The sequence below is a fragment of the Pelecanus crispus genome, chromosome Z (assembly GCF_030463565.1).
Source record: "Pelecanus crispus isolate bPelCri1 chromosome Z, bPelCri1.pri, whole genome shotgun sequence".
In the NCBI taxonomy this organism is placed as follows: Eukaryota; Metazoa; Chordata; class Aves; order Pelecaniformes; family Pelecanidae; genus Pelecanus; species Pelecanus crispus.
This window is the reverse complement of record NC_134676.1, coordinates 76,019,349-76,040,835: the sequence shown is the minus strand read 5'-3', so window position 1 is coordinate 76,040,835 and position 21,487 is coordinate 76,019,349. Positions and strand designations below refer to the sequence as shown.

The 21,487-nt window shown below is 40.4% G+C and overlaps 1 protein-coding gene across 1 annotated transcript in view; it reads left to right on the top strand.

Annotated features, from left to right (window-relative positions):
* The first annotated feature begins 7,745 nt into the window (after positions 1 to 7,745).
* The window catches only part of SUSD1 (sushi domain containing 1), a 49,323-nt gene continuing 35,581 nt past the window's right edge, over positions 7,746 to 21,487 (top strand). The window contains 7 exon segments of the mRNA XM_075726035.1: positions 7,746 to 7,830; positions 9,572 to 9,703; positions 10,919 to 11,074; positions 12,316 to 12,468; positions 13,767 to 13,943; positions 16,400 to 16,579; positions 18,607 to 18,786. Of these exon segments, the coding sequence (XP_075582150.1) occupies positions 7,746 to 7,830; positions 9,572 to 9,703; positions 10,919 to 11,074; positions 12,316 to 12,468; positions 13,767 to 13,943; positions 16,400 to 16,579; positions 18,607 to 18,786 (1,063 nt within the window).

Genomic DNA, 21,487 nt, shown 5'->3' with positions numbered 1-21,487 from the left:
GTTCTCCCAACTTTATATTATGAGAAGATTACACTTTTCACTTAGGTTTTTATTTTGATGCATCAGATTTTAATCAAGGCCCCTGAAAAATATTTTCACAGTCATTATTGCCACTCATCAGCAGGAAAATAGATCAGGAAGAAATTACTTCTGAAGGGTCTGACACAACCATAAGATGTCAGCAATAACATCCTGTCTTGCCTGGGATATCTCAGTTGCTTACTGTCTCATGTAATCTAACAGGAAAATTGCTGATAACTTTGCAGATCAATTGCATAAAAACAATGAGGTTGATTAAGATGCTGAATGCAAGTTGAGAAATTCTGCTGGCTAATCTTGATTTTTTTTTTCCCTTTCAAAGTCTAGGATCCAATTTTAACAACTACACTGCTAAACTTAAATATATGCATCTTCTCACTTTCTCTCCCAGTGATGGGACTGTACCTTCAGCCTAACTTTAAAACTCCTCCTGGTGTTTTAAAGACTGGAAGGAAGTGTAAAATCACTTACCTGGATCTTAATGCTATGTTAATGCACAGTGTTAGATTCTTAAGACAGTTACAGATCGGGATATTTGATTTATGTAGCTGTATAATGTCACAGATTAAATAGTTGTACTTAAATGGGTATGGAATTAAAAATTCAGTAATCGTAATTAGACAGTAGAGTACACAGCAAGAAAGAAATACTCAGCCTGGTGCAGGACTAAATAGGCAGTCATCATTTAGTTCCTACAGACTTGCATTATTTGAATCTCAAGTTCTTCTGGTGTATAAAAGTTCTCCAAGAAGACAAAAAGAGGATTAAGTGTGGGAGTAGCTCATTAACTACTCATCAGAGATGCATAGCAGCCATATGTTTCCTACATCAAGGTTTGTTGGGGGGGGGTGGTGGTGGTGTGTGTTTATCTGGTTGTTGGTTTTCTATACATTTTTCTAGGTAAAGATTATATTTTTGTATGGACTTTTTTGCCTACAGATTTAAAGGTTACAGCTGACAGTGCATTGTAAGATAAATGTGGATTTCTTGCTCAGATTAATCTGTGGGTATTTTGTGGATTTAGACAAGTTTCATTTGTCTCAGTTTCCCTCTTCATAATACTATCACAGGAGTTTTGAGAGGAACATTGCACATGATCAAACACAACTGCAGTGCCTCTTCTGCAACTGGAAAGTTTATTTTAATTACAAGGTCAGAAAAGCAGTCTAGGAGAAGTAGTTACTCATGCATTGTATGCTTATTGACTGCCTTGTCCAGGTTAATTTTGGGGGAATATTCTAGAATGCAAGTTGGCCATGCACTCCTCAGGAAGATAAGCTATAACAAGTTTAAAGCATGCCCAGAATTTTGACTCTGGGTCTTAAATATTTACTATAGGTCCAAGTGTTCACTTTATGCAAAATTCTGTTCAGAGTCATAAGTGTAGAAGGATCACAAATTCTTTGTGGCTGTTTTGAGTAAAAAATATGCTCAGAAATCTGGATTGCCAAGGTTTGGAAAAGTTGCTGTTTGAGAAAGGCTGGACAAATCTGTAATTCAGAGACTGTTAGAAAAGCATAGTTAATATGTACTATATTTTAATTTCATTGTAACCAACAATGAAATGCTCTGGTTGTCGTTAAGGGGTCCTTTTTCTGTGCCAAGAGGAGAAAAAAGAACTACAAAGGCAGAGCAGGTTATTTCTAAATTTCATGATGTCCACGATGTAGCTATTTTTCCTTAGGCACAAGGTAAGTTAAAAATGCCTATAGATGTTTCTACACTTCTAATACACAGATGTCTCTGAGATTTTCTGCCAGCAGTGCTTTGTTTTTTCAAACTTTTCACCATACACTGATCACAATTAAGCAATAGCTTAGGTTCAGCTACATTTTCCCTGTTTCCTAGCTATTGAGCCATCTACAGCGACACTTCTCTGCCTAAATTTTCAGGTTAAACCAGGGTTGATTAAAGAACAGTTTCACTTTGGAGATATCTTTGGAAATTTTTTTAATATTTGGAAATACATTAATCATAGACAATGCTTTAGAAAAATCTCCCTAAAAGGCAAAAAATACTTTTATCAAATACTTGAGTTTTTATGGTTTGACAAGCAGCGTTCCAAAGCCAGCACATACAAAAATGCATTTTCACGCACAGAGTCTTTATCAGAGATGTACAGTATCCGTAATTTTGGGTCTGTATAAAATGGAACAATTGACTAGTCTAGTTGTGTGAGTCTTTTTCTCCAAATTTTTAGGACCCTTTAGAATGTGAGCACTTATCCCCAAAATACTTTCTTTTGCTTTTATAGAGAAGTTTCCATGATTTTTAAGCATATCTCTGATCCTTAATTTTTATTTAGGTCCTATTGACTAACACAAACTCTGGTGGGAAAAAGCAGGTAGTAGACAAAGTCCCAGTACAGGTCAATAATTTTGTCATTTAGCTATTGTATTTTTATGGTGCAATAACAAATACTTAGTACTAGACAGAATTCAACCTTTAATTACTGTGGCAAGTGGTCTCTTATTGCCAATCAATTTCTGGATAGCGGCATTACCGATAGTCTTGAAGAGTCTTGTGGCAATATTGTAAACTATTTGAAGATAAACAGGGCTGTCAACTTTGCAATTAATATTAAAAAAAAAAAAAAAAAAAAGACTTGGTGACCTTTTATTTCCCTAGAAATGTCAATCTTAAATCTTTACTACGATTTATGACAACATACGAATGTCATCACCCATGGTCTATTTCTCTTCTGATTGCCACTAAATGTAGAAATAATAGTTATACCTAACTGAATTTTGAAAGACCAAAGCTCGTGCTGTTTTTGTAACCAAACAAAGGCACTCCGTCTGCCAAAAATGAATGCATAGTGTTATGGATCTGAAATCCAACTCATCCTGCTGGCTTTGTGTTCCCAGAGTCTAAAAATACAGTAACTTGAGGTGCTATCTAATTGAGATAACAACAGGTTTTTTAAACTGGATAAACAGCATGTGAAAGCTGAATTGTTTACAAAACAACTCAGGGAGTGAAGGTCAAGGTATTTACTATGAAAGGTTTGGTTATTAGATTCTTTCCCTCTTCTTTCTCACTATAAATGTTGATGCAAATACAAGATTGACAGGTGACAAAATACAGTTGGTCTGTAGAGAAGGAAGCTGTGGGAAAAGAACCCCCAGCAGCCTGAACAGCTTGAGTAGAAATGTTTCTTTTATAGTCTCTAGCCAATATTTGGTTTTCCTTTCTTGTAAGACATGTATGGAATTTTTTATTTTCATAGACAATATATTTTTACAAGCTGCCATATTTCCCATTTAATGATCATAGGACTTCTAGACTGATCTTGCCCCAAAATATAGCAAAGCTAATGGTGAGAGAAGGATAATACAGTCAGTGGGATTTGGTTTTCTTCCGGCACCTATCAAAGAAATTCTCATTAATTGTTGCCTTAGCTATTAGTTGTTATTAAGTTTTGTGCAGCTGCGATAGTAAGGCCATCACTCCTGTGGATGAGCTCAGGGAGGCTAGCAGAGAAAGAAGCATTAAGCTCATTGCCCAGTTCTGATTTTCTCTTTTTTCTCTTCTGATTCTAGCAGGTATTCTAGGATCAGAAACAAAAAGATGTTTGTCCATCTATCTGGAGTTAAGAAAATCACAACACTGCTATTTTTTTATATATGTTATGTATGAAGGGGGGTGCTGTTACTCTTTTTTTTTTTCTTTACTTTTCCTTTATGACTCTCTGCATCTCCCCTCTTAACTATTGCCTTCAGTCAGCATAGCCCTCAAAATAATGACACAGCTTGTATGTAACAGCATGGAACCATCAGAGAAGCCTTCTCACATGATATTCCAAGATCTAGCAACATTAAGATGCTGCCCCATAAACTGATTGGTGATAAGTCCTTATGTTTTAAAAAAAAAAAAAAGGGGGGGGGTAATGACATCAAAGCTTCTATCAGAAGTTTACACTGCATCATCTCAGACCCATTTTTATGGTATTAAGCCTCAACACACTGATGTAGGAACATTATCCCAGTTTCACAATTAAGTGGGAGGGAAAAGCCAAGAGAGGCAGAATAGGGGTTATCTTATCAAAGGTTGCAGTGAGTTTGTGGCAAAGGTCAGTTTGGGCTCCTACTCCTATGGTAAAACCCACAGATAGCAGACCTTTTGCTCTGTAGAGCTGCTTTTCTGATTAGCAGCAACTGTCAGCAGGCTTTATCACCTACCATGCTCTTGCCATGAGATGTGTATGGCACGCTCTGATGCCTGTTTCATCCAAGGCCTACCTCCAGGGAAACTATAGAAGCATCCAGTATTGAAGGTGCACATTCAGGTATCTCTCACCCTAATCTTTTGCAGAAATCCCATTTCTTTTTTTCATCTTGACTTAATTTGTCAGGAGTTGAGACAGTGGCATAGGGGCACCTGAGAGTACAGGCAGATATGCAGCAAACGACCCGAGTGGTAATATTTCCTTTGTAGCAAAAGTCATTACAAAAGAAAGCTTTTCTTCTGCGCCATATTTGCTTGAAGCATTTTCATTAGAAGCTGAGGAGGGTCAGCCAATTTTTCAGTTATTTCTGCTTCAACAATTGCTGCTGCTTATTCTAGAAATTAAGTGGATAACCAGAAACCAGTTACTAATCTGATTCATTTTAAATAGGCAAGAGAGGAAGAATTCAGATGGAAGGAACCTTCCATCAAGTTACAGTTACTCTTTTCATTGCCAGCTGCAAAGAAGTGCTTGATAGCAAGCTGTTTGAGAATTCAACTGCATTATGAATAGCTGAGTGATCTGTTAACATGGCTGAAGATGTTTGCTGTGTTTTTAAAAATCTGCTGAAAGAGCCATTAGTATCAAATATTTTGTCAATAAGTAACATAATCTATGCCAAACATCCTTACAAAACAAATGTGATTTAGATGACAGTGACATTGACTGTTGGCAAAGGAGACAGAACAAATACAAACGGCTGAGGAGATGTTTAATCCTGCTTGCCTTTCCGATTTTCAATTATCTCCATTTAGATAGCTGCAAGGAAAAACTGCACAGGAAACTTCAAGTGTCTCTTGATGATGTGTCATCAAGTGTCTCTTGGATGAATTAAATTACTTTGACCATCACTACTGTTTCCTTATCACAAGGAAAAGAAATGGAAGCAAAATACTGGTACAGATGCCTTCTGGGTAGTGAGATTTAATGCTATTAGGGACAAAGGAAACATTGTAATTACAAGCTAGGTCCTTTTAAGTTTGACAGTGGAAAGACTAAAAAAACTTATCCTATCCAGAACAGCAAATCTATGTGGATATTCTCCTGTATTTTCACTAGGTAGATTTTTGCATGGAATAAACTAAATTTGCCTGAAAGGACCAGTATGTTGGGACTCTGATTTGTCTTACTCTCCTGAATCTTTGTCTTTCTAAATAAACTAGCTCGGGACTTGGGCAGGTGACCTCAGAGCAGAAGCGATCGGTGACTCTTCAGTGGCTGATTCAGACCTGGGTCTGGGTCATGAAGGCTGTTGGGAGTCTGTTGTGAACTGAAAAAATATTTAACAATTTAACTAAGAGTTAAGTTGAAGCTTAGATTGCCATTTTTAGATCACAGAGAGCAAAGTACTGGAACAGATTGCTTGGGAATGCTGTGAATTCAACATCACTGTCGCTGTACAGAGCAGGTTAGACAAGTATGTCAGGAATCATTTATGTAGAGTCAATCTTGTGGTAGAGCAGAAAAACAGAATAGATGACCTCTCAACACCCTTTTGACACTTATTTCGTACAACTGTGCTTTGAATTTAGGTATGCAAACAACATACGTGTAATTTGAAGTAGCCTTTGTGTGTAGTTTAATTATTCAGTACTGAAGTACCTAATCAGCTGTTTAAGACATACTAGACTGGAACAAAACAGGAATTTCTTTCCAATCTAGGTCCTGTATTTTCTTCAACTGATACACTTCCTTGATACTTTCTTTAAAGAATGTTTATATTTTTTAACTTGTTCTCTTTATAAATGTAATGATGTATTTCTTCAGGCTTGCTGCCAAAAACATTTTCCTGTGAGGTGTTTATAATTATAAACAGTTGCTCCCACTGTGATAAACTACTTACCACCATTGAGAATGCATGCCTCTAATTTCAGTAATTTAAGATAGAAATACGCAGTACCAACATCTGTAGTGTGTTAATCCAAAAGCAGGGTCGCTTGCGATGTAACTGGCCGCTGCTGGAGAATCAGGTCACTTCGTGGCCTGGTCACGATGACTAAGGCTAGCAGAAGCTGGTTAAAAATGCATACATGCTTAAGTAGGCAGAATGGTAATTAAAAAACACTGGAACAGACCAACTTACACAAATAAAAGTAAATCAATAAAGCTGATAGTTTAATGAAACTTTCTTGGTTTTCTTTCCATTGAAATCAGACACAGATTGTTTGGTCTTTGCTGTTACAACATAGCAGACACAGCAGTAAAAGCCCAGGTTATGTCACTTAAATGCAGTCATGATGGAGGACCCGACTGTGTCAGCATTAAAGGGCATTAATGTAAAGCCAGCATAGCACATGAGCAAAACTTCTTCAGGAAGCTCATTACAGCATATCAAAGATGTCTAAATCTACCTTTCTGTTAGGCTTCCCTCGTTCATCTCCTTGGCACTCCTCTATTGTAGTTGTGATAGCTGGGCAACGGCAGTTGTAGATAAATACAAGTTTATGCAGCTTTCTAAAATTCAGGCTCGCAGCCCTGAATGAGGACCACGGGTTTTAGGAGGATTACCATTCTCCTACAGCAGAAAACCCTTCAGGCAGTGCTGCCGCTATGGATTAAAAACAAAGGTTTGGGATTCACCTGTACTGCAGCAAAGGCCTACAGGGAGAAAGTGATATTTAATTTCAAGTGCCGAGGCCTGATGGTGTAGAGTTCAGGATTTTCGCACATTGGTAGAACCGATGTGCCAACTTCAGGCAAGTTTGCGGACGCATGCCGTGGAGCTGCCGCGCCGCTCCCTCTTGCTCTCGGTGGGACACGGGCCCCTTCCAGACGCGGCGGGGCTGCGGCATGGCCCCAGCAGGCCCAAGGACCTGCCGCTGGCCGCCTTCCCTCATCATCCTCAGCCGGGAGGTGCCCCTCAGTCCCAGCGACACCAGCCAGGAGCGCAGCCCCGTTCGCTGCTGGGGTAGGAGGGCCTCAACCAAGGGCAGGCAGGGCGCAGCGCAGCTGCCGCGTACAAATGTGTCTCTTCCAACCTAAACGATTCCATGAAACAGGTGTAGCTTTTCAGGCGCCTTTCCCACGGATCATACATAACCTCCCCCCGCGTCTCTCCCCCGCCCCGGGGCGAGGGCCGGCCGCCACCGACGGCCGCAGCCCTTATCAGCGCTGCCACTCGCCCGGCCGGGCAGAGGCGGTGTCCTGGGGGAAGGAAAGGGGGTGTGCCAGGGAAGAGGGGGGAAACAGAAAAAAAGGAAGAAAAGAGCGGGTTTTGCGGGCAAGGGCTCTTCGGCCCGGGGGGGGGGGGAGGGGCCTCGCTGAGGGGAAAGCCGGGGGCCCCGATAAGGGCGGCCCGCGCCGCCCCCGCCCCGCCGGGAGGCAGGCCCTCGGGGCTCCGGGAGGCCCTGGGCCAGGGGCCGCGGCCTCTCGCCCTGCCCCCGGGCTCCCCTCCCGCCCTCCGCCGCCGGGCGGGATGCGGCGGCAGCGGCGCCGCGCCAGCACCCAGGGGCGCGGAGGCGGCGGCGGCGGCGGGGACATGAGCCCGGGGCGCGGCCGGGCCCTGCGGCCGCTGCTGCTGCTGCTGGCGCTGGCGCTGCTGCCGGGCGCAGGGCGGGGGCGGGGTAAGTGCGGCCGCGGGCCGTGAGGGCGGCGGCCCGCGGCCGAGGCGGGGAAGGCGCGAAGGGCACGGAGGGGCGAGGGGAGCGGCGGCGGGAGGACGGCGGCCCGGCGGCGGGCGCCTGCCCCAGCCCCAGCGCCGGCCCCAGCGGGGCGTCGAGGGCGGCGGGCGCTGGGGCGGCGGCGGCCCCGCAGGGCCTGGCCCGGCGGGGGCCGCGCCTGGGGCAGCGCCTGGTCGGGCCGAAGCCGGCGGCGGCTCCGGGCCGGGGCGAGACCCCAGCGGCGCTGAGGGCCGGCGAGGCGCGAAGGCTCATCGGCGGCGCTGGGGCGGGGGGGAGGAAGACCCTTTTCTGTCTCCCGCAGCAGCAATCTGAGGAGGACACTCCCGCCTCCTACCAGAAGATTGAGGCGTCGTGAAAAAGTTCTTGCCGCGGCTGTTTGCGCATTTAATTTTCTGATCTACGTTGGCCGCCATTGCGCGCTGATGGTTTTTGTTTTCCGCCCTTACTAGGAGCACGCGCAAAAAAGTATATGAAAGGCTTGGGAATTGGGTGTAGGCACCTGGGGTGCTTCCCGCGAGCCTTAGGGCAGCCAGGCTCGCGCTGTGAGTAAAGCAAACGCCGTGCCTGTGCAAGGGCGGCTTTCTCACAGTGGTAAACTCGGTGTGTAAAAAAAGCTGGCGAGAGCATTCAGCTGCCCTCTACTTCCAGGTACAGTTAAGTATTTAGACACCATATAAAAGCACGCACATTTTTGTCAAAGCTGCTACGTACGCACTAAGATTTGTATTCTCCAAGAGCCACGCCGTCCTTATCAACCTTAGCTGTCTTAGTAGTGGGGAATTTTTTACTCTCCTGTGTCCAGCACCATGAGACAACATCAGCTTGTGCAGTATTATTTATTTAAAAATGTAAAAGGGGTGTAAGCATATACGTGCGCTTTCTGCATTCGAGCCATCCATTCTGAGGTTTATCATTTGGAAAGCCAGTGCGTGTGTGAAGATAACAAGAGCTTACAAAAATGGAGAGAAATGCACATAATGCACTAAAAGTATGGATACAACTAAGGGAATAAGTTCATATTTTATTCTAGTTTCATGTATGTTTATAGCCCTATCAAATTACAGTAGATTAGGTTGCATGTCATATGCTGCTAAACTACTTCTAATATAAATTCATTTCCAAAACAACTTGACTTTAAGTCATTTTCCTGCTGGGAGCATTCCTAACATTGTTTTTATGAATAGCATTTATACCATATACATGTTGATGATGCAAGATACAAATAGATTGATAAACAGTCCAAATGCCTATGCATAAATAATAGAAATAAAATAATAGAATAAATGAGGAGACAAAAATAAAGACAAAAGGGAAAGAAAATGAATGTGGAGAAAAGATTAATAATATTGGAGAGAGCTTTTTATTATATGTCTCGTAAGCCTTGCTAGCTGCTGAAAAGCTGTTCTGTTTGTCAAAGAATAGATGGATGGAGAAAACTGTTCACTGTAGTTATTTTCTTTAATCCTTTCTGTTTATTTTTTTATCTTTGGTCTCTGAACATTGTGGCTGTGTTTTTTCTGCAAATTTGAAAATGAGATGGGAGGAGATGGGATTTTATTCTACGTGTTTTAATCTGGATTTTATCTCCACTTTAAATTCTGTGCCAGTTACCCACACTAGACCACCTTTATAGTCCTTTTTTTTAAAACAAAAAAGAAGTAATTGTGTGTTTTTGTTCTTTAAGCAGTTCTGAATGGATCAGTTCCAGGTGTCTGTGCAACTTGCCACATTCATGCTACATGTCATCAAACTGAAGGAAAAAGTGTCTGCATCTGTAACTATGGATTTGTAGGCAATGGAAGAACCCATTGTCAAGGTAGGCTGCCTGTTTGTAAAATGGCAAGAAACTGTGTACATTCCTAAAATGCTCTTTCTCAAGTAATGTTACTGAATTCTTCAGAACACGGTAAGAGCTTTGCCATTTCCTGGCAGAATTTCCAAAACCTAGAATATGTGTGGATTGTTTTTTCCTTTTTTTTTTTAAACAGCTAGCCATGAGCTGTACTTTACTTGTACTTGATGTAAGTATTGTTTTGTACTTAGCTGCTTAACTATTTTATTCAGTTTCTGCTATGTAATGAAGGATTTAAATTAATTTTGTCTTAGAAAATGTAGGCTTTTGTCAAACACTTTCTAAATATAATGTATTGGAATGATTTATTTAATATTTTTTTATCCTAGTTTCAGAAAAAAAAAATTAAATATGGTGGGCTTCAGTTTATTATTGTTCTCAACCTATGTATCATTGAACTGAAAACTAGTCAAAAAAATTGACAGTTAAAATTAGTGCTTTTTTGCTGATTTTACTAGTTATCTCAGATTACTGGGTAACTAAAAATTAATTCCATAAGTTGAAGGTCTGTTCTTAATAATGCATATGCAATATGCAATTCTTAATAGGCATATATGCACAGATTTCTTAATTGCAAGTATCTGTTACCTGGCAAGTGTTCTTCAGTGTTGTTTTCTTACTGTAGCTGATAGTGTCCTTTTAATACAATCTTATACATGAAAAATCAATATGTGAATCAAAGGATGATGTCAAATGCTGTATGCAACAGCTTACCACTGCTTAAAGGGGCAGGTCCTGCACCTCTGATCTCTTCCACTGCCATCTCTTCCCCTTCCTTCACAAGCAGTGGCAGCCACTGGGCCCTGCACAGAGTTCAGTTATCACATTATTGTGGGAGAAGACGAGCTGCATGTTTTGCCATGTTAATTCCCTGTCAGTGGAGTGAGTTGGGTAAGATCACCACAAGCTCCATCAGGTGCTGCAGCCGGAGCAGGGCTCTCTGGTTTCAACAGCTCTTAGATCAACTCAAGCTGTGTCATGAAACTTTACTTGCAATTTCATCCAGGGACAGCAACCTCTGTTGATCTAAATACTCCAGCTTACTAGCGGTGTTTACATCCCAAATAATTTAGAAAGAAAAACAGTAGCAGGAAGTCTGGTTACACAAGAATGAGTGAGGAAGGAAGGATATTCCACTTTTCTTAATCTGCTTCTGATGTGTTTTGAATGTGCTGACAGATAAAGATGAATGCCAGATTGGAGCCAGCAAGATCTGTGGAAATCATACACTGTGTCATAATACACACGGAAGTTTTTACTGTGTTTGCCTTGATGGATACCGAGCCTCCAACAACGACAAGACATTTATTCCCAATGATGGCACGAACTGTACAGGTAGACATCACAAAGAATCTTGACCATGAGGAGTCCAGAACTTAATTTTCTACTGCACAAATCTTTTTTTTTTCCTGTCACTTTAGAACTTAGTTTCTGAAACTGTGTTGTGGTTTAACCCCAGCCAGCAACTAAGCACCACGCAGCTGCTCGATCATTCTCCCTGCCCTAGTGGGATGGGGGAGAGAATTGGAGGAGCAAGAGTGAGAAAACTCCTGGGTTGAGATAAGAACAGTTCAATAATTGAAATAAAATAAAGTAAAACAGTAATAATAATAACAACAATATAGTAATAATTGTAATAATACTACACAAAGCAAGTGATGCACAATGCAATTGCTCACCACCCACCAACCGATACCCAGACAGTTCCTGAGCAGCGATTGCTCCCCCCTAGCCACCTCCCCCCCAGTTTCTATACTGAGCATGACATCACATGGTATGGAATAGCCTTTTGGTCAGTTTGGATCAACTGTCCTGGCTGTGCCCCCTCCCAGTTTCTTGTGCACCTGGCAGAGCATGGGAAGCTGAAAAGTCCTTGACTAGCTTAAGCAGTACTTAGCAACAACTGAAACATCAGTGTGTTATCAGCATTCTTCTCATACTAAATCCAAACCACAGCACTATGCCCGCTACTAGGAAGAAAATTAACTCTACCCCAGCCAAAACCGGGACAAACTGTATCGGAGTACTTTCTGCTGTGGATGCAAACACTTAACTTGACATCTACGTTCTAATAGCTATGCATTAGTTCCGTTTTGCATTCTTTGCTGTGTTACAAATCATTGCTCACAGTCAAGCAATAATCTTTCCAGAAAAAGAAGCTAGATTAAAGAAAATAAGATGCTACTTACCTTTCCCCCAGAATGTCATATTTGTGTTAAGTGTAGAAGATTAGCCAGTTCCTTGTTACAGTAATGAAGTGTTGTAACTGATTAAGGTATTTGCAGATATGGGATTTTTCTGGGATTTTTTGTAGCAGGAGATAACATTGGAAACTATTTGTCAGGTAAAACAGGAACGCTTTAAAGATAGCTAGCTACAAACTTCAGAGTCTCCTCCTTCTGGATGCTTGAACACCAGGCAACGATAAGCTCCTTCGTTTCCCAGAGAAGCCATCGGAAGCTAATTAGAACCCTTCATGGAATGCTGTATTTGTTTTAAGCCTGGGTCCTACATTAATTAATTTAAAAAAAAAAAATCCTATTACCAAGTGCATGTTTTTTTCTCTGAATTTTTAGATATAGATGAGTGTGAGGAGTCTGGGCTGTGTGGTCGCAATGCAAGATGCGTGAATACCGAAGGAAGCTACAAGTGTTACTGCAATGATGGTTATAAATTAGAAAATGGAGAGCATTCTTTTCATCCAGATGGGAACATAGTTTCATGCAAAGGTGAGAGTCTTTGGGTGCTGGTTTTACTAGCATATAAAGTCAGTACTTACATGATGCTGTAGTACCTGCTCTGACCTGTGCTTTTAAGCCTGCAGGGCAGAAGCCCTCTCTGCAGACTTTGCCTGCAGTATGATTTTTTCCTTCTTGGGTTCAGTTCGTGTCAGTGATGTCTGGATGGCAGAGTCTACACCAGATATGATTTCTGCAGGCTCGCAGCAGTGGTTCAGGTGTGCAGGATCAGAGAAGCTTAATAATGCCATGAAGGTGATGTAGTTAGTTTCTGAATAGGAAGTAAGTGTGGTATCATCCACTTGCTTGTATAATCACAGTGGATGAAGGGGAAGGGAAGAGAGGATAAATCGCTTGTAAGAGAGGTCAGATGAATGAAACAAGCCTAGGGGAGAGGAATAATAAAATAATAGTTTAGCTATTTATTACATACTGTGCCACCTGCATAAATAAACCGTTCTGTTTATCTTGCCATTAAAAAAAATCAGTTTGAAACCATTCCTCCTTTCCTCTCTAGTGTATGTTTTCACAGATGCAAAATGCTAGCAGTGTAAGCTGTAGCTGTCAGAGAATGTAATGAACCCAGGCATCCCAGGTGGAAGGAACTGCCTTGATTATATCCAGTTCTCATTTCTGAATTATTGCAAGAACCATCAGTAAAGCTCACTGCATGTAGTTCGTCCAGTGTTTCCTACTGGAGTGCTCTGCTTCATTTTGCCAGAATTGCTGATAACCCTGCTTATCTCGGTGACTTCCCCCTCTGCATGCTGTGGTGAAGTGGTGTGTCTGTACTGACTGTGTCGCTTGCGGAGTCGGACAGGGGAGGCCTGTCAAGCAGCACTGCTGAAGGAGTGTAGCTTTTGTATGCAGGCTGGTTCAGTGAGATGGAGGAATTGAGGGGCAGACCATTTCATTTCAGCCTGTCTGCAGTGCTTCACCTTTCCCATGCACAGGGAAATAAAGCTCTGCATTGGGGCCTGAAATTTTCTCTGGTTGAAGGATCATTCAGCCATTGCTGTAACGAGACTGGCACACGCAAAGCATGATCGCACTGAAGTATCTCCTTTTTGCTGTTGTGAATGGCTCCAGCTATATGTGAGTAGAGATGTAGCTCAGTACCTCCAACTGTGGCCAGTACAACTCTTCAGCACTAATCTTCTACCCCTTAGGCAACCCCTCAGATTCATCAGATTGGGTGTATTTTATGATGTGACCATCCAGTTCAACTCATCTTAAACTGGTCATGTGATTTTTGTGCTGTGAGATCTTTTAACCCAGTCTCTTTGCAGAAATTGGATGTGGGTCCCCTCCTGAAATGAAGCACGGCTACATTGTGGGGAACTACAGCTTGCTACTAGGAAGTGCGGTTCACTATGAATGTAAAGAAGGGTTTTACAGCAACGAGGGAAAGTTCTCATATTGCACTGCAAATCAAACTTGGGAACCTGCCACTTTAAGCTGTGAAGGTGAAAAGACTCTTAGATCTTTCTTAAATTCTTCATTAAGGGGATGTATGCATGGGGAAGTGTGTTTGTGAAAGACAGTAGACTGTTTCCTCAATCCGAAGGATGATTTTTCAAGATCTGGCTGTTTAAAAAAAAAAAAAAGGACAGGTTATAAAATTGTACCACCTCTTCTTGTTAGTGTTATGACATGTTTGACGCTGGTCCTTGCATTTTTACAGACGCTGCAATGTGTCCTGTGCCTGTGAACCAGGGCCTAGAAAACAACTAGATTTCTGTAGCATTGCATGGGAAAGGCCACTGAGTTGGAAGGCATCAGTGACCTTTCATGAAAAGAACAATTGTTCTGACAGCTTGTGAAGTTTTTCCCTAAGGTTGACTGCAGATGCAAAAGAGAGGCATCATAACCACCGCTCATCTCTGGACAGTGTTCACTATTTTAAGAGCATTTGTGCATGAGCAAACACTTTCACATCTCTGAAGTGTAAAGGTTCCCATGAGCATCTTTAAAACTTCCACTTGCTTGGGTGTTCTAATTGCCCATTCTGTTGAAATATTACTGCTTACATGCAGGATTTTTGTGTTCCTGTGAGTGGTTAGAAAGTCTGTATATTTAAATGACACTTGAAGTGCTAGATAACAGAAGCTGCACTGTGTACAGCAGTGCTACAGGGGAGAATTGTCATCCTGAAAATTATCACTTAGTGAGGAGAGCTCCTTCTCTCAAAATACAAAAGCCCGATTGGTTTCTAATTCTTTCCTTTTTTTTTTTTAACTTCTTTGAGAGTGGATAGAAATGTAATGTTTGCATGTGTGTCTACTGAAGTGAATAAATTAGAATAAGGATGCTAAATCAGCGTGGTTGGGAAAAGTGAAATATTAAATACCACTAGAAAATTCATAAGAAATAAAAGATAAACCAATTTAATACTAAATTATTGGCATAAAAAATAAAACAATTGAAATAATATTTTTCCCCAAAAATAAATAAAGGACAATGAATTTGAAAACAAAAAGGGGAGCCCAAGGTCTCAAGACGTCCCTAAAGATATCTTGTGGAATGCAGTCCTTGTGAGTTGTTGGTACATTTGTTTTGTATTAATATTTTTCAGTGATTGCTTTTTCATGTGATTTTTTTTTAATTTCTACAATCAAACAGTAGGTCAGGTTGGAGTTTCTGAGCACATCTCTCATGGTGAATTGAAATAAAATACATCAAACACCAAGAAACAGCCCATGAGTCTGAAATGACAAGCTTATTTCCCCTTTGTATTGCAAGCTCTTTTCCTGGACTTTGGTTAGGACTTCTCTTTTTGTAAAACCAGCAAGTCTGGGTTTTTTTTTTTCATTATTGGTAAAGGCAGCTTTGAATAATTCTTTACACTCTCAGAGTTTCCCTGGTAAGTCTTTGTTGCTAATTTAAGAATTTCTCTTGGCCAGGTGTAATGTCTTCTTTTTCAGGAAAATCAGTAAGTTTGTCTTTTGTCTTCCTTCCTGTGGTAATTTAGGAGTTTATTTTATATAGTCACAATGGAACTGGCCAATGAAGGTAGGTCAAACTTGGTAAGATGTGTGACCTAACATGAGGATACTGTAAGTGGAGCAGATCCCTCTTTTTAATTTAAATGTAAGTGTATGGATGTAACGTGTCTTTGAAGATTATAGCTTCCTTTGAATATTAATAAAAGAATTGTCTTGAGAGGAAGAGTCAGATAGTTTAATGGGAAGATGTGATGTACGTGAAGAGGTGTAGTTAAACTGTTGAATGTGAGTGTTGTGTCATGCTAACATGAAAGCCTTTTAGATGGCTGCTTATCTTAGAAAATGGACAGGATATCAAACATTGTTTTTTTGTGCTACTAGGCTTCTTCATTTTATGCATTTGTAAATGACAACTTGGCATGTTTGTGAATAGAGCAACTGTTACAATGCGTTTTGAACACCACATAGACTCTTGCTTTAACAGGAAGCTTTTGTATTTTATGTTGTAACCTTTTCTATGGTTTTGCATTTCTCTGGTCCTTGTGCACTTTGTAAAATTTTCCTTCCTAAAGGCAGTTTCTGCTCATCTGCCTCCCTCTGACTGTTGCTCACTGCAAATGGTAGAGAACCAGTTTGGCACCTGCAACTGGGTTTGTAAAAGCAGGAGAATCTTAAAGATGAAAAAAACCCAGGACATCTTCTGTATACTAACAGCTAGGCTGAGGAAGAAGTCACAGATTTAGCATGCCATATTGAGAGAAAGGCAGAAAGAAGGAATTTTATATGGAAGCAGCTCTGGACTAGCTACAGCACTCAGTCACAGTGGGGATGTCACAGAGGATGTGAGGAAGTGTTGGATTACCACAGGAGAAGAGGGTTAGTTGATAATGATGAAAGAAATACTCATGGGAGTGCAGCTGTCATTACTTCTGCTGCTTGACTAACAAGTTTACCTTTCTCTTTCTTTCTCTCCATAGGTGTGGATTGTGGGGTGCCACCTACTGTTTTAAATGCACATCCAGCATCTGTAAGTGGGACCACGTACGGAAGTGAAGTTACTTACAACTGCGTTCCTGGTTACTATATTGCAAGTGGCAACCAGACTGCAGTCTGCAATGCCAAAGGACAGTGGGATGTTACTGATTTGGTGTGCAAAGGTAAATCAAATCTGCCTTCAGATTTATTTAGCGTAGATACTGTTTCAGCCACCATAATAAATAGAGTCATCAAATAGAAACATCTTCAGGCATTCAGTTTATATAGTGTTCTGGTATACGAAGCTCAGTCAGAAAACAAAAGCCATATATTAAACAGGTTTTTTTTAAAATCTGTGTTGCTAATGAAGTTGTAATTAACTGTTAAAAGTTAACCTTCTAAGGACAAAATCCCAATGCATGTCAGGCATTGGGATTTCCATGAGATGAAAATTCAGCCGAAATTGCTGCTATTTTTCTAGCTCAATACCTACTCTGTGGTTGAAGCCACTACTCAGAAATTGAACCACTACTAGCAGTTAGCATCCCCTTAAAATTCCCATTTTCAGACAGTTTCCAGTTGCAAACTGATTGTTCAAGCATGCTATTATTACTTGACATGAGTCATAAATCCCTTTTGTTACTATGATTTGGAAGAACATAGCCTAACAACTTCCTTGATAAGAAGAAACACAAAGGTATATTTAAAAAAAAGTATTTTGCCCAACACAATTCACACTGTATTGTTACTCTGAGCTAATGTTATTAATTAATGTGACCTCAGGATAATTGGTCTTTAGTCAGTTTTTACATTGGCACAACTTCACTTTGCCATTCACTGGATGATTAATCTCTTTTCAGCTTGATCCAGCAGGGTTGAGTCTTCTGTTCATTGCAATCAAATCTAGTAATTTTTTTGAATGTGCCATGTCTATGTCACAATCACTCTCTACTTTTAGAATTTTCTTTAATATTCTTATTCTGGGACACCAGTCTATATAGAAGGTTTGCTGTGTTACACAGAAATGTACTTCTGCATTTCTGCTTTTCAGTCTGATTACAGGATGCCCACGGGCAGATAGCTGGAGTTAAGCAGCAGTAATTTTTGTATCTCATCACATACTGTCCTTCTATAAGTTAAGTATATTCTCTGCATGTGCATTAGTTATTCTAAAGCTTGTTCTGATGATTTATAATAGATGCGTACATTCATACACATTGAGATATGAAAAGGAAGGTAGTCATGATGGTGGATGTATTGCCCATTGCAGTACATATATTTAACTTCTTTAGAGGTTGTACAGGTCATGATTCTATACACTTAGTTTTTCACTTCTTTGTTTTCCTTTTATTGAGCAGAATTTCAGAATCACTTAAGATTATTTATTTAACAGTTTTAAAAGCACTTGTTTTCTGCATATAAGCTTTAGTGAAGGTAAGATTTTAATCTTACATTGTTTTCTTCTTATAAATGAAGTGATGCAGAATCTTTTATTGGGGTGTAACGTTCATTGTAGATTTCAAAGGGAATTTTAACCCTAAATAATATTCTTGCATTGATTTGATGTTCACTCTTTATTCTTTTTTGTTCCCTAATTTTATTATGAAGCCCCTGAAAACAACTGAGCAAGTGAATTAATTTATAAGTGCATTAGCCCAGCTTTCTAATTATCTCTAAAGTGGTCTGAATAATCCATCAGATTTTCCCCTAGAAGTGCTCTTTCTGCTTATCTGTAGCAGCTTCTCCTTTTTGAATTAAAAAGCTTGAATTAAATCCACTGGCAAAGGAACATAACCTTTTTGATGCTGTTCTTCCATGTCACTCCTTGGATCATGTGTTGTTTTTCAGATCTATTGTTACTAATGATAGGTAAAATAAAGGAATAAATAGCCTGTGGGGTGTAAGAGGGTGTTGTGGTAAGATAGATCCACTTGTAAAAATTTGCTTAGAGATACTTGTTCTCCATTTCTGAACAGGGCACTGTCCTATTTTATGGTTCATTTTGAAGGATAAATGCCCCACCCTGCTAGAAAGTCTCCAGTCATAAAATTCTGGGTTCTAAATGTCTGGCCTGGCTTCTAGAAATCACTAGGAAGTGAAAAAAAGTGAAGTGTTGCTTGCTGGGACAATTAATCTTTCTTCCTTAAACACTTTGATATGCCTTGCCTGTTTTCATTTTCAGGTTTTGTTATCCATTTTTCTGTTTCAGAAATAGACTGTGGCAAACCTTTGGTGATTCCACACACAGAAATGATCTGGCACAACTCTACCACTCTATGGAGCAGAGTGTACTATCGATGTAAAGAAGGATATTATTTTAATGGAGACAGGAATTTTTCAGAATGCACAATAGATCAGTCATGGGAGAATATTACATACGTATGCAAAGGTAAATATTACTGTAGGAAATTGCTATGGGGTGTGCTGTTTAAACAGTTTCTCATTCCTGTTCTGAAGGTAGGAACAGGAGGAAGGAGGAAGGCAAGAAATCCCTTTCTAATTTACGATGTAGGGAACATGGTGGTACTTTTCAATGGAAAGGTCATGGAACAGAATGTTAACCATGCAGCAATTTCTAGTGGGTGCCACAGATCTTTCTGTAGCTGCCTTGCTTTTTTATTTCAAACAGAAAGGGACTAAAGCAGCTGGAGTTTCATTGCTGCACTGAGAACCTTCAGCTTTAAAAGACAGGGGAACATCACCAGATGAGCAGAAGGCATTTAACAACATTTTGCTGTAGGCCTAATACTATAAAGTGCACTGTGATGAAAGAAAGGCAATGGAATTCAAAACTCCTTTCTTTTTAGTCTCTCATAAGGCCCAAAGTAACATTTGTTCATGGTCGCCTTTCCAGCCTAGATCTAGTTGTCTGAATTTCAGTTCAGAAGGATTTTCTTATAAAAGAATGAGTCCTGAGAAGGGAGATCTGTAATGGAGGTGCTGTCATTACTCTGGGCTTGGAGACAGGATGTACTGATATTTTAATAATAGCAAAAAAACAGTAACAGATGTTTTGGACTATGGCTGTTGTGCTCCTTATTGTTCTTCTGTGTCCTTAGAAACAGGTGTCACAAGATAGCTCTACAACTGTCCCTCTCTTGTTCTTAAGTAGCAGTGCTGTCTTTTGCAGATGGTAATGTTCCTGTAGCTTTGTAACATCCACATGTTTTTCAAAAGGACTGAAAGTGTGTCTTTGACTGCTATCACTTCACAGATCAAGCCTTTACACAGAGTTGCCACTTGTTGCCTCTCTTGCCTCACTTGATGTCTTGAGCATTCACTGAGATTATAAAACGTGACATCAAATAAAATGAGCATGCAGAAAAGCAGTTCTCTCACTTTTTATAGTGCCCTAATAAAAATGGGACTGCTGTTGTCAGAAGTCAATTCATATTTCATTTAGGCAATTTGCATAGCTGTACTTTCTGAATTGGTTTTGAAACCAGCATTGTGCAGAGTGGCAAAGTTAATCAGGTGTGTCAGTTTTTGCAATGCCGAGAGTTCTGTCTTGAGCACCCTGAAGCTTTGAAGGGCCTGAACCTGCAGACTGCACTCAGAGGATTACCATGGATTTCAGTAAGAGCTTTGCCAGAGGCAAAAATGTAGACTCCAGCTCTAGCTGTTGGCCAAAAAAGTTAGAGTTACGGTCAAGCAGAATGGAAAAAAACTTTTAAAAAACAGCCTGACTAATCCAGGCTCCTTTGAAAAAAAGATCATGAATAGGAAATTAGTACAACTGTCTTCAGCTTCTTAACTTGTACATTTTTCACACTTACTGGAGGTAACAAATGACTCTCAAAGGAAATGACATTTCTGTTTCAGTAATGGTGCCTTTCAGATGTATATGATCTTAAGGGTGTATGTAATTAATCAGTAATTCCCATGAAAATGAGAGAAAAAGCATGTACCATTCCAAAATAACTTATGACAGAAGTCAGAAAACCATTTGTCTTTTCCTACTGCCTGAAAAACCTTATCAGAAGTAAGGGAGTTAAAAATTTCCCCTGACAATGTTCCTTTTGGCAAATAATCACTTCTTTTCTTAGACAGTGATTACTGTGGAATGCCCTTTATTTGCGTTGTCTGTTGGGGTATATAGTAAAGCTCTGTGTGTGTGTGTGTAAATAAGTACGTTTAATAGTAGCTCGTTTAAATACTAAAAAATTGCTTAACAAAATGAATTTTACTGAGAGATGCTGATTGGATTAAGCCAGTCTGGCAATAGTCAGCTGGATTACAGTCTTCCTTTTCCAACCCTTGATTTGTATACATAAACTCAAGAGACTGAAGTGCAGGGAATGTACCAGCAATTAAATATCTGCTGTCCAATATGTTTAATGTGTGAGCCTGGACGTCCTGTACATCTTTTCCTGGAAGAACTTCTTTTTCCCCTGCAGAGTAGGAATGTGTGGTTTCATTTCTTTTCATTGCAGAAATGGTGTGCTGTTATTCCAGGCAAAAATTGTGTTGAGCTGTGGTGGGATTTCATGGTAAAACTGGGAAGTTTTTTTCAGAGTAGAAAACAAGACCCCGTTGTGGGAATAATGTTTCAGTTTGTTTCAGGTAAGGGCTTTGGATATATAGAGCACTATAGCATGCAGTGGTGGAATACAAGACAGTCTGAAACAAGAAGCTTGGTTTTCCCATTGTGACTTTCAGAGGAGAAATTGTCAGCCTGAGCCTTTTTGGTAGTAATATTTTTCTTACCGAGAGGTTGTTCTGGTGTGAGCTCAAAATGGGACATAAGGTAACATAAGACTTACAGTTGCATTTTTTTATCAAAGTGAAAAATATAAAATGAAGCCTTCCCACTCACGTTTTTCTTTTTGAGTGGATTCCACAGACAAGGGATGGTTTTTTTCTTTATCATGGCTGTAAGAAGGCCAGAAAAAAAGGTGATTTGTGCCTCAGCTGTCTGAGATGCTTGTTCCTAAATCTGCACTTGCAAGTGTCACAGTGTGCAATGTGTATCGTGACCCGTTACCAAGTCCATGAAGAGTATCATTTTGAGAAGGGCAGGGAGAGGAACTGGAGAGTGTCTGAAATGAAAATGTGTAAATGAGTTGGTTTGTTTTTCATTGAGCTTGGAT